At 43.7% G+C, this 17,176-nt stretch overlaps 1 protein-coding gene across 1 annotated transcript; it reads left to right on the top strand.

Annotated features, from left to right (window-relative positions):
- The first annotated feature begins 12,630 nt into the window (after positions 1–12,630).
- PENK (proenkephalin) lies at positions 12,631–17,176 on the top strand. Its single transcript, XM_057397836.1, has 3 exons — positions 12,631–12,766; positions 13,229–13,371; positions 16,187–17,176. Exons 2-3 carry the CDS (start codon positions 13,234–13,236, stop codon positions 16,850–16,852), a joined length of 804 nt encoding a protein of 267 aa, XP_057253819.1. The 5' UTR covers positions 12,631–12,766; positions 13,229–13,233; the 3' UTR covers positions 16,853–17,176.

Below are 17,176 nucleotides of genomic sequence, written 5' to 3'. Positions count from 1 at the left end.
CCTGTAAGGCTTTCCTACTGGTCAGGAAAGCTGGAACAAGAAGGAAGAGTAACCCAAAGAGTAAATATTAGTATGGGTACTAATGTCATGAGTTTCATTCTGTAACATATTGTAATTGCTTCCTATTTGAAGTTGATGTTCAAGAAGAAATGATCCACAAAAGCAGCAATTATTTAATACTTAGATCACTGCACTTCAGATGCTGTTTCAATGCAACTTTCATATCTTCTGATGTCTAACCCATGATGTTCTGAGTTCAGCTTTAACGGTTATTTTTCTCTGTGTTAGTAGCTGCTGCAGTGCTGTGTTTTCAACTTTAGTCTTAGAACAGTGCTGATAATGCACCAATGTTTTAGTTGTTGCTAAGTAATGCTTACTCCAATCAAGGGCTTTTCAGTCTCATGCTCTGCCAGTGAGGAGGGGTACAGGAGGCCGGGAGGGAGCAGACAGGACACCTGACCCAAACTAGCCAAAGGGGTATTCAATACCACAGCATGTCATGCCCAGTATTGAAACCGGGAGAGTTACCTAGAGTTGCCAGATTGCTGCTCGGGTCAGGCTGGGTATCGGTCAGCGGGTGGTGAGAAACTGTATTGTGCATCCCTTGTGTTTATTGGTTTTGGGTTTTCTTCTCCTTTCCCTTCCGTTTTTAGTTTCATATTCTCTCCCCTTGTTATTTCCCTTATCATTATTATTATTGGTGGTAGCAGTAGTGATTTGTGTTATACCTTAGTTACTGGACTGTTCCTATCTCAACCTGTGGGAGTTGCATTCTTTTGATTCTCCTTCCCATCCCCCCGGGAGTGGGGGGTGAGAAGGGGAGAGTGAGCAAGCAGCTGCACGGTTCTGAGTTACCAGTTGGGGTGGGCTTAAACCACAACAGCTGACCACACAATAGGTACTATTCACAACTCAAACAAAGTGAAGAGTTTCTTCTCACAAGATCAAGGATGGAATATGTGATTAAAATTGAGCCTCTGTTTCAAACTCCTGTAACTGAATGTCATATTGCCACGTATAAATTAGCCACAAACCTCTACAAAAGTTAAATGAAAAGTTTTACAGAATTGCTTTAATTCCGCATTTGTAAGACACATTTGAAAATACCAGATTCAGTTTGATTTTAGTTGTTTTTCAGAGGAAAGTTCTCACCCTATAAGAATGTATGCATTACCCATTTCTGTGTGTGCATTACTGGACATTACAGGATCCAGCATATTCATAGTGGTAACTTTGTGAGAAGCTCAAATTCATAATTGAAATAAACTTTTAACTGAAAGTACTAATAAGAGGTAAAGTCACCACCTTTCTTTGAACTTCACATTGCTCCATACTACTTATATTTTATTTTATATGTTATTGCAATATTTGATAAAAGAAAACTAATTAATCCATATCTGATATATTAAAAATGTACTCAACCTTTAAAAAAATTAAACTTCAATCTCTCTCCATTATTCCCATCCCATTCTGCAAAGTATTTGCAATGTCTCAAATTACAGTTCCTTTTTCTGGATGGATATGTAATAATACAATTACCATATTGTACTGCTAAATATTGCCATAAATAATGCCTAAGACCACAGAGGTCAAATGAATTAACACTGTCCTGCCTTTTGTTTTCATTTTTCTTCTTAGTACCTTACAGACCATGATAATCCACAAAGGATTTCCCAGTCGTTGGTTTTCAACTAGCATTCTGTTGTCTAACTTTTTGATGGAAAACTCTGGAGGTGTGCAGTAGAAAAAAAACACTCATATACACTCATATACACTCCTATGAACATTAGCAGAGAAGACAGATAGCTTATGTGAGAAAGGAGGATGTGATACTGACTCAAAACACTGAGATCCAGAAGCAACCAGCCGAGTTCATTCCAGCCAAGTAGCCAAGCCAGGCCCAAAGCACCAACCTTGGATTTCAAACACTGGGTTATCTCTACACAGAGCACATTTTGTTAAAGTGGGGTGGTAATTATTTTCTTGGACTTGAGTGTAAAAAGGGAGCAACCACTTCTCCCCCTTCAAAGCACCTTTCAACACCCCATAACGAAAGATAACATAAACATGGACATCACACTAAATCTGATGACGGGTGGAAGATTTTCACCATAATTTAAAATAACTTGACAAGACTGAAAAATATGGTGTGGATGATACTTTCTCCTGTCCGTTTTCTGTTGCTGTAGTTATATTCTTCGTAAGAGCTAATCAGAGGAGATGCTCATTTGTCCATGACCCACCACACACAAAGACAGAGAGCTCCAGTTTGGATGTAGAAAACATGAAGGCCATCAAACATCCAGAAGACAATAAGTCTGCAGGCAAGGTAAAGCAGGAATCACTGGGACTGTATCTGTCGAGCAGACCTGCATGAACGCTTTCATTTTGAAAAACTTGGAAATTACATTAGCGAAGTGTTTTGTCTGACAATTTCCCTCATGACTTCTAACTTTAAGCTTTACATTGATAGTTCCAGTTTACTGATTCATACCTATGGTTTATTAATTAATAGTGAGTTTACTTCATGTAGTTTATTTCAGTAGGTTTACACATATGTGAGTTGTGTTGGGCATCCCATCTGCAACTCTGTTCCTGAGTTCACACATGTTCTTAACGGAAGAAGAACCAGAAGCTTGACTGCTGAGCACTCTCACAGGTTCCATCATTGTCCTAACAAAATCAGAAATGTTCCAGGGAGAAAAAAATTGACATCTCAGATACATTTAGAAGGCAAACGGCTGCATATGTTGTCAGTGGTGAAACCTGACATGGGTCCCCTAGGGTTCCCTCCACCACCTGCAGGTAATCCTGTACTTTTCCGCACTACCTAAAGAGGGGTACAAACACTGGACTAAGGCTCAAAATGACAGTCAGCTCTTACGTATGTGAATTACATTATAGATCCCATCTTCAAAGGGAAACAAAGCAGCTGTGCAACAATTCACAGCTCTATCCCAAGTGCTGAAGCCACGAGCTGAACAACCAGGCTGGTGACAGTCGTCACCCTTGCCTAGAAGCACCCTGATCTCTTTGAAAGCTTCCCACTTCCTTCTGTAGGTTTGCAGTGGTATTTTGATCAGTTGAACAGGCAATACCAATGCCAATTATTTTTGCCACATCATTTAGTTTGCTGTCATTTTAAAGATATTCATTAATATTTATTTTTGCAGTCTTTCAAATAGCAAGCTTGCTAGTTTTCAAAAGTAAACTGACATTAAAAGAACCAGCAGGAAAACACCAGTAAAGAAAGCTCCTCCAAATTCTGGCATCACTCTATTGGCACACAGGTTACATCCAGTTTTAGCACAATGTACACACCAGACCAATCCTAAATATCCAGGAAATTGAAGCACAGTTTAACTATGGAAAAAAAAAAGACAATTAGGCAAATGAGTCATTTTATTTATTGCCACAAGAAAATAGCAGAGCAGTTTAGTCAACCTCATAGCACAGAAACTTCGCTGATGCATTTTCAGGGAAGTAATCTTCATTTCAGTAAATAATTTCTCTCTAGTCCTCGTGTCCCATGGTAAAACTCTGCCTCATCCTGAAGATCTGGCTGAGGTGACACGGCAGTTACTAGATGCACTCAGAAACAGGTGGAGAGTCTGCCTCACCAACTGTCTAGCACTGCTACCTGCAGACAAGCAGGCACCAGCAGAGAAATAAGAGGAAGATAATCATCTTGAGGAATGTTTTATGACATAAACTAGCCTAATCTCATAAAATCTTTGCAACTACAACTTTCCCCATTCTACCTCATCCTAGACTCATTTTTATTCCCCTGCTTACAGTACTCATTCTGTATACTCAAAGTGCACTTGAATAAGTTGAAGTACAACTTACTTCTGCTTAAAATATATTAGTATTTTGATATTGCAAAATTCACATTATTTTATATTCTATGCCTTTTTTTTCTGAAATCTTAGTACACACCAGTCTGTTTATCTTAGATGCGTCTGAACACATCACCTGGTTAAATCCTAGGGTAGACAGGGGACTCTCAAAAGGTAGCCCAAATCACAAAGTTAAAAGTCTAAAATATCTGATATTTTAGTCTTGTCCTGGAGCTATAAATACTATACCTGACACTTTGAATGAACTCAATCAAAGGCTGTGAAATAGCATCAATTGCTTCATCTACCAAAATCAACATCTAAAGGTGAGACAGAAAGCTTTTGGCAGAACTAGAACAGACACAACAGCACTGGCTAGCTGTGTGACAATGTCGTTCTGAACACTTTTGTACTAAAAACAAACCTTGCATTATATCTCCATTTTAGCAGGGGTTGCCACCCTGATTTTAGCTCCAGTCTGCAAGCTTCCAAACTAACAAAGAAAAATCTAGGTATCATGATAGTCAAGACCGTACAAAAAAACAAATGCATCTCTTTATCTCTGGAAGGTGGAAAAGGAGTCAACCACAAGGCAATCTCCTCCAATACATATATCATCCTAAAATAATCAAAACATCTTAGCACATCTGTCATTTTCTTTTATTATGCACTGTCACCGCACCTACATTTTCACTGAAAGTAATAGCTCTTCTGCTTTCAAAATCGTTCAGGATCTCCTCAGCTTCTACATAAATTCAACCTTCAGGTTAAACCTGGGCCCCACTCAAATTCACAGCTTCAGCTTCCAAGAAATACTTTCACCAGTTCTGGGCAGGAAAAGCAATAAGGGCTCAGCTGGCTGGGGTCGCTATTAGATTCTGGAGTGTTCAATTATGCAGCAGGAGAAATGAAATGACTTTCAAGTATAAATTAAGCAGCTTTAAAGAAAACGAATGTACACCAGTAAACAGAGAAGGGAAAGGCCAGAGTTCAGTTTCCAGGGTTTTTAATAGAAATACAAAGCACAAAGAGGTACAAATGATGACCAGTGGAACAAAGATCAAATGTGTGTAAAATGAAGGAATGTGATGATAATGTTTCTTATTTCATTTTCAAATGCACTCAGAGTGGTTTTTTGTATCAGCATCTTCTTCCCGGTCCTAGCTAGATAACTTGGTTAAGCTCTCATGAAACCCCACCTGGAGTATTCCATCCAGCTCTGGGGTCCCCAGCAAGAAAAAAGAACGTGGTAGACCAGTTGGAGCGAGTCCAGAGACGGGCCATGAAGATGACCAGCTGGCTGGAGCAACTCTCCTATGAAGATGGGCTGAGAGCAGAGCTTGTTCAGCCTGGGGAAGAGAAGGCTCCAGGGACACATTATAGCAGCATTCCACTAACTAAAAGAGGGCTATGGGAAATCTGGAGAGGGCCTTTTTACAAAAGCATGTAGTGACAGGACAAGGGATAAAGTCTTTGCACTGACAGAGGGTAGATTTAGATTAGACATTAGGAAGAAATTCTTTATTATAAGGGTGGTGGTGAGGCAGTGCAACAGGTTGCCCAGAGAAGCTGCAGATGCCCCATGCCTGACAGTGTTCAAGACCAGCCTGGATGGAGCTTTGAGCAATCTTGTCTAGTGGAAGGTGACCCTTCCTGTGGCAGGGGGTTGGAACTAGTCAATCTTTAAGGTCCCTTCCAAGCCAAACCATTCTATGAATCTATGACTAATTAAACCTCCCGCTTTTCTTCCTATGGAAACCACTTTCTTGACCATAACTGTAATTCACATAAAGCAACTGAAAATTGTTTACATTAAAAAAAAAAAATGGTGGACCTTTCACAGGGTGCTTGTGACACCCCTGTGCTTTATGCACTCTTCCCACTTCATTTCATAGAATCACAGAATCGTCTGGGTTGGAAAGTACCTTGAGATCATCTACTTCCAACCCCCCTGCCATGGGCAGGGACACCTCACACTAAACCATGTCACCCAAGGCTTTGTCCACCCTGGCCTTGAACACCGCCAAGGATGGAGCATTCACAGACTCCCTGGGCAACCCATTCTAGTGCCTCACCACCCTTACAGTAAAGAACTTCTTCCTTATATCCAATCTAAACTTCCCCTCTTTAAGTTTTAACCCATTACCCCTTGTCCTATCTCTAAAGTCCCTGATAAAGAGTCCCTCCCGAGCATCCTTATAGGCCCCCTTGAGACACTAGAAGGCTGCTATGAGGTCTTCACGCAGACTTCTCTTCTCCAGGCTAAACAGCCCCGACTTTCTCAGCACTGACATTGAGCCATTGACCACAACTCTTTGCGTGCAGCCATCCAGCCAGTTCTTTATCCACAGAGTGATCCATCCATCAAATTGATGTCTCTCCAATTTAGAGACAAGGATGTCATGTGGGACAGTGTCGAACGCTTTGCACAAGTCCAGGTAGATGACATCAACTGCTCTGCCCCCATCCATCAGTTCTGTAGCCCCATCATAGAAGGCCACCAGATTGGTCAGGCAGGATTTCCCCTTCATGAAGCCATGCTGGCTGTCACCAAGCACCTTGTTGATTTTCATGTGCCTTAGCATGCCTTCCAGGAGAATCTGCTCCAAGATTTTGCCAGGCACAGAGGTGAGACTGACTGGTCTGTAATTCCCTGGGTCATCCATTTTCCCCTTCTTGAAAATGGGGGTTATATTTCCCTTTTTCCAGTCATCAGGAACTTCACCTGACTGCCATGATTTCTCAAATATGATGGCCAGCTCCTTCAGGACCCACAGATGGATTTTATCAGGTCCCATGGACTTATGTATATTCAGGTTCTTAAGATGATCTGAAACCTGATCCTCTCCTACAGCGGGCCTAAGTTCTTCATTCTCACAGTCCCTGCATCTGCCTTCCAAGACTTGAGTGGCATCCTAGTGCACGAACATCATCTGTTTAGTATTTGCAGTTCCACAGGGATTACAACTGTGGCTGTAGCTAATTTAGAGTGAACTCCACCATAAATGAGCACAAAGTTGCTTTTGCAGATGAGGAATTTAGCTCACCATTAGACCAAGGTATGTTGTAAGAGCACAAGAAGCTTCATGCTGCTTGCACACATGCTACAGCCACAGGAGGCTGTAAGGCAGACAGATCCCCAGTGTGGACAAGGGGAATTTCCAGCAGAGGTATAACAAAATGAAGTATGACCCTCACTGCTATCTGGATTACCTGTGGGGAATCCCTCCAGCAGAAGAGGGAGAGCACACATGGCCCTTCGCCATGGCTCCTTTCATGGCCAAGAAATGGTGTGAGAGAGGTCATGCTTGGGCCATGGTAGGACTGGAGAGAGCTTGGTGCTCAACCATAAAACACTCCCTGTTGGGCAGCTGGAAATCACAGCAGCCACCAACACCATTTTAAATTACATTTATGAACTGCCCAAAATATGGGAGTTTCAAGTCACCTCTGCCTGCCCTGCAGCACCAAGCTGTGCCTCCTGAGGAACACAGCAAGGAATCCAGCCAGCCTTTACCCTGTCTGCATGTAATGAGTCAGGCTCTCCTTACAGCTCCAGTCTTCAAAAACAACTTGTTTTGGATGATGTGCTAAAGTGTGAGCACAGCACTCCCCAACTGGGCAATAAAATACTAGCAATGAAAATGTGAGGCTGGAAATGGAGGAAAAGCTCCAAAATTCTGCTGTATTAATGTGAATAATGGGAAAATAGTTGAAGCTTGCACTCCAGATACATTGTTTAGACTCTGCTTTGTTTGTTTTTCTTAATATGACTGAAGTAATCAAAATCGCTCATTTACCATTTTCAGCTACTCCTTCCACATATGCATTATACACTGCAATCCTTATCATAGATGGGATCTAGTACTTCCTTTGTAATGGATGAGTCTTCTTAATTTAAGAAATTAGAATAAATCACTCCACTCATGGAGTAGCTATTGTCTTAAATAATAACCACTGTGCCTGGATTCCATCACAGTGTATTTTGCTGCTGAGCATTCTGTTTTCTTCTTATTTTGATGAAAAAAAAAAAAACAAACAAACCAAACTCCCATGGCCTCTGTGGAAATAAGCAACATAGTCCTTTTATAAATATGTATTTTGTACTGTTTGTTCTACTTTGCAGCACATTGTACTTACTACAATTCAGGCCAGATCTTTGAGTGCACATAATCATCTGCCTGTGAGAAACAGAGAAGCATGTAATAAGGTGACTCTCCATGTATCTGGACAGAACAGTATAAACTTCTTTGCTTTGTTCTTGTCTGATACAGTCGCAGGTAAACAAATACATCCAAAACTATATTTGTTGCATGATTATACTAAATCACAGAATCACAGAACAGTTTGGGTTGGAAGGGACATTAAAGCTCATCTAGTTCCAACACTCCTGGCACAGGCAGGGACAACTTCCACTAGACCAAATTGTTCAAAGCCTCATCCAATCTGCCCTTGAACACCTCCAGGGTGCATTCCAAACGGGTATCACACCATTTCACTCACAGAAAGTAGTGTGAAACCTCTTTCCCCCTTTAGAAAGCTGCATAGCATCAGCTATGAGATGGGGACAGTAGCTGTCAGTGCTCTTCCAGTGAAATCATCTCCTTATCACCACTAAATCAGCACATGGTTATGCCTTCTAAAAAAGGTGCAATTTTTTTCAAGCGCAAAAATATTATTAAGCAGACCCAGCTTTGTCTAAGATGAAAAGTTCAGCATTCCAGTTCTTTGTACAAGCTTGTCTTCAGCAGCTGTGTGCACAAAAGTGTGCATGACTGGTATCTTTCATATTTCTTCATATCTTAAATGATGCACCTGGATGCATATTAAGGGATATGTAGAGATATGGTAAGCAGTGGAACATCTCTGTCCTGTAAAGGTACATTTTGGACAGTGCTATACCAACCATACATTGGATGCATATTACAATTCCCCTCTGCTTACATTATTAGACATAATTTAACAAAGGTATTTTAAAAGTAGCAATGCATACCCTGTGTCTATAGCTTAATAACACAGGCCTATAAGCTACTTTGATGATAAGTTTGGTATAGGAGAGTTGACCACCTTCCTTGTCCCAGTTATATAAGTTCCCATTAAAAATTAAGCTTCTTTAGACTAAGCCAAATGAAACCTGACTGTTTGGTCTTAAGAAATGCTGTGACCCTTTGCACTGAAATGAAGAAAATAACATGCTAGTTTACATTCCCTATTTCAATTCTATCAAAAACTCTCTGTGTTGCAAAAAGGGTTGCTTGGGGTGCTAACAGCATGTTTATTTCATATTTCTGTAAATCCATCATCCAGCAGAATGAACTTATAGCAGCTTAATTAGCATGATGAGTATAGTTTGGAAATGAAAGTTGGTCCTTGCAGTAAAAGGTCCTTGCAGTGAAATCTGAGAGAGATTTAGTTTCTAATTCAGCTCCCCCCTTCTGACAAGACTTTGTAAAGTCATTTGAATTGTGCTCTTGATCAGTAAAATGAAGATTTCACCTTGGTTTCACTTTGTTCTGGTTTGAGCCTGGGAGTCTGGACAAGCCATAGGACAACAGCCCTCGGGGATGCAAGCACTACAGTAATACAACCAGGTTTCTTTTGGCTGGTATATTTTGATGACAGATAAAAAGCAGTTGATGTCTGTGGTAACTTTGGATTATATAAATGTCAAAGTTTTTAGTAACACTGGGACATTTTTATTATAATGTTCATAGAGTACAACAAGTTATCTTGTTATCAAGTTATCTTATCTAAGCTGTGAAAAGTGATCTCTATCTTTTTATGCCTCCCTATTTCTTTGTTTCTCAGTCCTCTGTTACTGAGGAAATATTATCCTCCACTCCTACAGTGAGATATTTTCCTTATGTAGCTTTTGCTTTGTAGTATTTAATCCAAATTTCAAAAAATCTCTCCTGTTTTCATCTTCTCTCTGCAAACGATACTTGCCCAGTACAAAACTGAACTAAGGCTGGGAATTATAGCACTTTCATCTGCTGACACTGGGAAAAGTGAGCTCTTCAACAAAAAATTTCTTCATTACTCCTTCCTTGTATTGCTACTCATTCTCTGTGAATATTAGCATCTTGCAGGAGGAAGGAGAGGACTCTGCGTAGCAGGCACTGCTACATCTAGTGGGAAAAGCATAAAAAAAGAGTATGGCTGGGCCCTTCGTCCTGCTCCCTGCCCTGCCAGGCCCTGGCGACCTTCATACAAACTCTGTAAGGATGCAGGATGAGGACCAGTGAGAGGAACCAGCCAAGACTCAAATGACAGAGGATATACAGAAGCAACAAACTAGAGATTCAGGGATACCTGTAGCACTTCCAACAGCCTCAGCTGCATTTCCTCTGCCCAGTGGTGGCTGCGCTCATACACCTCTCCTCTCTTATGGTGTCCTTGCACCTCTGCATTTCACACCCAATCTCTTCCCATCTTTTCCTCTTCCCTGGTCCCCACCAACAGCTATAAGTCTTATCCACTATAAAACAGCCCTCCTCATTATTCCTTTTCTACACAGAATTTACATGCCTTTTATTTGGTCCTTTTATATGCTTTGCTCTTACTTCATCCTTCCTTTGTTCCTGTTATAGTTCTGTATCTTATCTGCAGAGATTATCTGCACCTCTGTGCACAGTGGGATTCTGACACTGACTGGGTTTTTGTCATGACCATATTAGACACAGTAAGTGACATTAAACAGAGTTCTGAAGAACACGGCAGACTGAGTAGCTGAGTGAGCAGGCTAAGCACGGACACTCGTGTGTAGAACGATGAAAGCAGGAGCCAGGCAGCCCAGGGACATGAGATGTATGCTGTGGGAGGAGAAATCAGGAGGGTACTGGGCTATCTATCTGTCCCATCACACCATGCTGACTAGTACAGTGCAAGCCAATAAATGATGGCAGAGCTGAGGGTCAGTAGCCAGAGGAGTAATGATGTCCATCACAAAAAGCTCTACTTTTAGAGGGCATCTTTATTACAAAGGAGGTACCGAATGTGTCACCTCTAGAGTTAGTCAGTGCTTCCCTAACCATCTTAGGAACAAACTTCACAGCATTCCTGCTGATTCAGTGGCATAACAATTTGCTCATTGCTACAAATACAGATCCCTCACATGCAAGCCTAAATATACCCACTGGGATGATTTTGAAAATGTCTACCTCTTCTCTTGAGGGTTCACTTACAAAGTTGGCTGATAGTACTACATAAACAGAGAGCCTAATTCTCTTCTCATTTACACTGAATATATAGGCAAGAGCTGTGTCTTTGGCTTGAATGGATGCATTTCTGAAAACGCAGGCATTCATTTCAGCATCCTTAACCTGAGTGGGAAAGATGATGTGAAAACTAACAGGCAGCAGTAAACACAATTTTCATACAATAGTGCTGACTTTGTATTAGTTTTGAAGGATAAAACCTGTCTTGTATCTCACGTAACAGACAAGTGTGTGATATTGATGTGCTGCAGCATTAGGAGAGGCTAATATGAGATCTGAGAAGGTATAAATTGTGATGTCTTCCTTTTCCAAGGGAGATAATTATGCATTAATGCCCTAATGAAATTTCAACTGACATACTGCATACTGTTCCCATCACTCAGGTCCAGAAATGATGAACACCAAACATAGCAAAGGCAGAGCACATGAAAAGGGCCTATCTCAAGGCAGAAAGTAGAAGAGCACAGCTTGTTCACTTCAGCAAAATGAGGACTAGGGAGAATAATCCCACCTAGAAACAAACCAGGAGGGAGAAAAACACTAAACTGAAAAACAATGCTGAAAGAAGATCAAATAGATATAAACCAGCCAGAAATAATTTGGGGCTGGAAACAGAAGGTGGCTTCTGACAGTTCTGGCATCTTAGAGTGGCTGAGGTAGAGCCCTCTGCAAACAAGAGGGGCCAGGGATCAGCATCATCGCTCTACACCAGTTCCCCAGGATGTCAAAAGGAGCATAGCAGTGACCTGCCCCAGCTGCTGGGGTTGATAACCTTGCAGAAGTGCTTGGGGTTTTGCCTGTATCTGGTTCCTTCCCGCTTGTGCATTCCTGGTCAGCAAAATTATGAAAATACGGTAAATATATCCACACTTGTGAGATTCCAGTATTTTCAAACCAAAATGCTGGAACAAAACCCTTGGTTTTGTTTTTTTCAAACCAAAACCCTTGGGTTTGTTTTTTTCAAACCAAAAACCTTGTCTTCTCACTCGCTCTGGTGAAACCTGCTTCACACACACAGTGCTTTACACCCGAGGCAGAGGGAGGGAGGCAGCAGGGACCCTCAGCACCAGCGCTCGATATTTTGGCAGGGTGAAACGATCAAATCCAAACCCCGCAAAGACAACACCGCGGCCCGGCGCTGTGCAGCGCTCCGCAGGGAAACTGCGCCCGCCGCCCCGGGGAGCGGGGCTCCGCCGACGGGCTGCCTCCCCACGCTGGGTGCCTCCCCCGTCCCCGGCGTGATTCACGCAGATTTCTCATCCCCGCCCGCCCCCGGGGAAAACTTCCCCGATAACTTTGCCGGTGCCGGTCCCCCGCTCCCCCCGACGGCAGGGGCACACCCCCTCCATCCTCCATCCCAAGCCCCGTCGGAGGCTCTGACGGTGGGGCAGCAGCGAAGGGGGGGATGTCGTAGGTGCTGCGTCAGCGGGAGCCCGACGGCGATTGGGGGAGGCCGCGCTCTCCTCGCGGTCACTAATTATAAAGTGCCGGAGCCGCCGCCGCCGCCCGCACCTGCTCCCGCTCCGCGACCCCCGAGCCGCTCCGCTGTCAGAAGCCGCGGGCTCCGAGCTCCTCGCACCGCGCACCCTCTGAGGTTTCTGCAGAGTCTGTTGGGCCTCGCTATAAATAACAGCGGCTTCGACGCCGAGGCTCCAGCAAGGCGCAGCTCACTCCTGACCAGCTCCCGGGAGCCCCGAGGGGAGCCTGTGTGTGAGTGAACCGCTCAGCCTGCGGGATGGGAGACGGGGAGGGCCGAGGCGGCTCTGCCAGGGCTGGTGCCCGCTGCCGGGGCGGCTACTCGGGGCTCTGCGGTGGGAATCCCTTCCCGGGAGGGGCTGCCTTCCTGTCCGCGGCGGGTCTCTCCCCTGGAGGGTTTGCGGGAAGGGCGGGAAAAAGTCTTTCTGGTCGCTTCATCTTTGGGTCGGCTCCGGCTCCGGACATAGGGTCGTCGTCTGCTTACCTTAAGAGCCTGCTTGCCTTAAGCGCCTGCTTACCTCGCAAGCGGAAACCACGCCGGCTCCAAAGAGCGAGCGAGCCACCAGAGTTGCGTGCGAGCCAGGACTTGGGGTTTAAACCGCGGCGGCCGAACAGTTTTGTGCCTCCTTTGGAGGATGCAGTGCCGGGGTGGGAGCGGGGGGAGGCCGCTGCCGGCTGACTTCTCTGTCCTTGCAGCCCCCATGGCGATGCTCCTGAGACTCGGCTGTTCGCTGCTGGCCCTCAGCGCTTGCCTGATCCCGCGGGCAAGGGCGGACTGCGGCCGCGACTGCGCTGCCTGCGCCTACCGGCTGGGACCCCGCGCAGGCATACACCCCTTGGTAAGCAGGAGCGGGGCCGCGGGGGCCGCCTGCCCCTTCAGACATCTCGGCCGGGCCGGGCCCCGCTCCCCCTTGGGTTAACTTCGTGAGGGAGAAAAAGGGGAACCGGGAAAAGGAGGGAAAATAACAAAAATAAATAGTGGGGAAGATGACGGGGTCGTTCGGAAGACCCAGGTTTGAAGGCGTGCGGCGGCACAGGGGTCCCTGGAGCGCTGGGGAGAGGACGGCATAAACCCAGTGCGTCCCGAGGATACCGCATCCCCAGACTGCCCGCTGTCCGTCAGCGAGAGGCGGCTTTCGAGGGGATGGAGGTACACCCCGCGCTGGGCAGCTCGGGGGGAGCAAGGAAAAAGCCAAGTGAAAACGTGAAGGGGAAGGGAAATCCGGGTGAAGAGGGAAAGGAGAGGTCGCTGCCGGGCACTTCAGCACGAGAGGCAAGGACAGGGACCATTCCGAGCTGCCGGCTCCCCGTTAGGGTGAGCACTGTCCCCGCGGGATGGCGGAGGAGCTGGAAAGCAGCGGATCTCCCTGAAATCTCACCAAAAGTGAGGTTCAAGTCTGGTTTGACTAGCAATACCTCCCGCTGCTCTTTCTCTCTGTGCAGTGCTGCACAGCGTTAGGAATATGCCTGTAAAACATCCCTTTGATAGTCTCCTACAACAAATCCTGCCAAGAGAACTCCAGAATGCAGAGGGAGGTTTACCTGTAACTTTAATGATACTGAAATTATTTAAAAGTATACTCACAGAGGCAACTCGTGAAAATCTGGGGTCCCTCAGCCCTCCATGAAGAAGGTAGGAACTCAGGCTACTGAGTCCTTTGCCAGCAGCACCTGTGGTTCCTGACCTCAGGTAGATGGATATTGAGGCATCATGCTCTCAGCACATTTAAATAATCTGAAAAGTTTTGTTCCTATGATGTCGTAGATTACTTGGGAGCACATAAAAGGAAGGACTGGACCCTATTCTTCTGCAGGATTAGGAATCACTGAGTGCTTGCGCTTATTCCAAAAGCACAAGGATTCACTCTTGACCACAGCAGATTCATAAGGGCGATATTCTTAGGATGGATGGCAAAACAGTTCCCTGTACTTTTTTTGCTTGCATTAGCTTTCAATCAAACCTTAGCTTTAATGTCATCTAGGGGAAAAAAGTGGTAGTTTGCTCTTTTGGAGGGAGAGGTATGTGATATACTTGTGGATGTCTATATTAACACTCTCTTTTATACACCTTCAGTGTATATTCAGGACAGAATCAAAGTCTCATTCAGTAACAACACTTATTAGCTGAATAGGAAAAGAAGCAATGTGCCATACCTTATGTTCGTTATACATGTACAGATGATTTTTAGAAGAAAATGTTTCTAGATACTAGCATCTAGTAACACAATGACTGAATTTATCACATCGTATCTGTAAGATGCAAGATTTATCCCATTGTACCTGGTTATTCACACCTATAAGATAGCATATTCATGTTCATTTGCCAACAGGGATCTATTAAAAATAATTGAAAAGGGGAAAGACCTATTCTTGCTTTGACTGAGAGCAATTTCAAACTCAGGACTAAAGCTGAGATTCCATTCTCTTTATAGCGTAACTGTATCATATAGCAATAAGCATCTAGTGCCAGTTAAGTTACTATGTCACAAAAGACATAAATCCCTTTTATTTTCTTATTATAAAAAAGTCATATATAAATTTCTCAGACTGAAATGGGGATGAAGAGACAGGTAAGGAGTTGGTCAGTAAGCTATTAGAGAGAACTGTGCTGGGATTTAATTTCACACTTTTAAAGCATATTGAGATCTTTAGAAAGCATTGTCCATAGGCAGAATAAATGTTTCTCTATTGAAAATATTGCTGATTTCTTCTTTAATTGTTGTGATATGAAAACCATAGACAAGAAGAACCCCCCCTCCCCCCGGTTCACCTTTTTTGAAACTGAAGAATGTGGCTTTACAAGAAGTAACAAGAAGTGACAGAGACAGCAGTAGCTAATATGTACATTATTATCATTACATGACAGGTTATGAGATATGCACACACATACTGAAAACTTTATGTCTTAGCCTGAAATGTTTTCACTATAGTCAGAAGCAGCACAGTTTAGGACTTTTTCCCCTCTTTCTGGTGGTCACTACTCTGTATGTCAAACTAGCAAAGCCAGAACTTTGATCCTGCCTAAGAGAGCCTGTATTTCTGCATTTGTATTGGTACACATTTGAAAGACCTGCTCCATGAAGAGAAACTAATGATAAGACAGAAATTCAGCCTTTAGTGCCATGCAATGTAGTGGAGATAGTGAGCAGTACAGTACAGCTGGCTTCTTTGCAATGACAGTGCCACATAGGTTCTTTCCTAAAATTTCCGAATGTTTAAATTATTTAGATTCAATACACTTCTACACTTCAATTATGAAGAAAACCACAACTTATTTTTAGCTTCCCAGTAGTAAATAAAAAGAATAAAGAATCATAACAATGCATCCAAGCATAAGGGAGGTGCAGGAGCTGTATGTGTGGCTTCCTTTGAAAAAGAAACATAGGGGCAGCCTTGACATATAGGACCCACGATCTATCTCATCCAGCGTCCTGTCTCTTAAAGTGGAGACTACCATATCCTTCAGAGAGGGATATGAAGAACTTGAGAACACATAGGGAGTAAATCAGGTGCCCACAAAGAGCAGCCCTTCCAAGCCACTCACAGAGAGAGGCTCGCTTATGGTCTTCTAAAAACAAGTACCACTAACACAAGGTTGCAGTGAGGTGATTGCTGCTATCAAATCATTCTCAGTAAACCACATCCATTTTTCAGGCATGTACACTAGAATGTGAAGGGAAGTTGCCTTCTGCCAAAGCTTGGGAGACTTGCAAGGAGCTCCTGCAACTGGCGAAGCTGGATCTCTCTGAGGATGGCAACATAGCTCCAGGAGACAAGAAGGAGCTGGATGAGAACCATTTGCTTGCGAAGAAGTATGGAGGCTTCATGAAAAGATATGGGGGGTTCATGAAGAAGATGGATGAGCTCTACCGGGTAGAACCAGAGGATGAAGCTAATGGAGGAGAAATCCTAGCTAAAAGGTATGGAGGGTTTATGAAGAAAGACTCAGATGATGATGCCCTTGCCAATTCCTCCGATCTGCTGAAGGAGCTTCTAGGAACAGGGGATAACCCTGAAGCGGGGCATTACCGAGAGATAAATGAAAATGATGGGGATGTCAGCAAAAGATATGGAGGCTTCATGCGAAGCATAAAGCGCAGCCCTGAGTTGGAAGATGAAGCCAAAGAGCTGCAAAAGAGATACGGTGGCTTCATGAGAAGAGTGGGCAGGCCAGAATGGTGGCTGGATTACCAGAAACGATATGGTGGGTTTCTTAAGCGCTTCGCCGATTCCATTCTCCCTTCAGAAGAAGATGGGGAAACTTATTCCAAAGAGGTCCCAGAGATGGAAAAGAGATATGGTGGATTTATGAGATTTTAATACCTTTCCCTTTATCCTTTTTGTCCTAAATGAGAAAGACTGCCTTATTGGTCATAACTTATTGTAACGTGTTGCTTGTACTGTACAGTTTTTTACTGTCCTTGGTTAATGATGCAACCTGCGATTTGTTGTTTCACGTTTTGTGTTCTTCCAAGTCAAATAACTAATTTTAGTTTTAGTCAAGTTTCAGTCTGTATTGTACTTTCCATGCTAGAACTATTTTGATTACTGTATTCATTTCCTTTAGAGGAAGTACCTCTACAGTAGAGTTGCTTAACTGTATGTACAATAAATTCTTCATCCTAACTGCATAAATTCTGAGAA

Source organism: Pezoporus wallicus, unplaced genomic scaffold (genome assembly GCF_028554395.1).
Source record: "Pezoporus wallicus isolate ANWC-B61680 ecotype Strahan unplaced genomic scaffold, APGP_CSIRO_Pwel_v1 contig_227, whole genome shotgun sequence".
Taxonomy (NCBI): Eukaryota; Metazoa; Chordata; class Aves; order Psittaciformes; family Psittacidae; genus Pezoporus; species Pezoporus wallicus.
This window is presented reverse-complemented; position numbering and strand designations above follow the sequence as displayed.

Excerpts from the sequence above, each read along its gene's own strand:
- PENK (XM_057397836.1), top strand. The coding sequence starts at position 13,234 with ATGGCGATGCTCCTGAGACTCGGCTGTTCGCTGCTGGCCCTCAGCGCT. Across the intron at positions 13,372-16,186 it reads GCGCAGGCATACACCCCTTG|GCATGTACACTAGAATGTGA; the intron begins GTAAGCAGGAGC and ends TCCATTTTTCAG.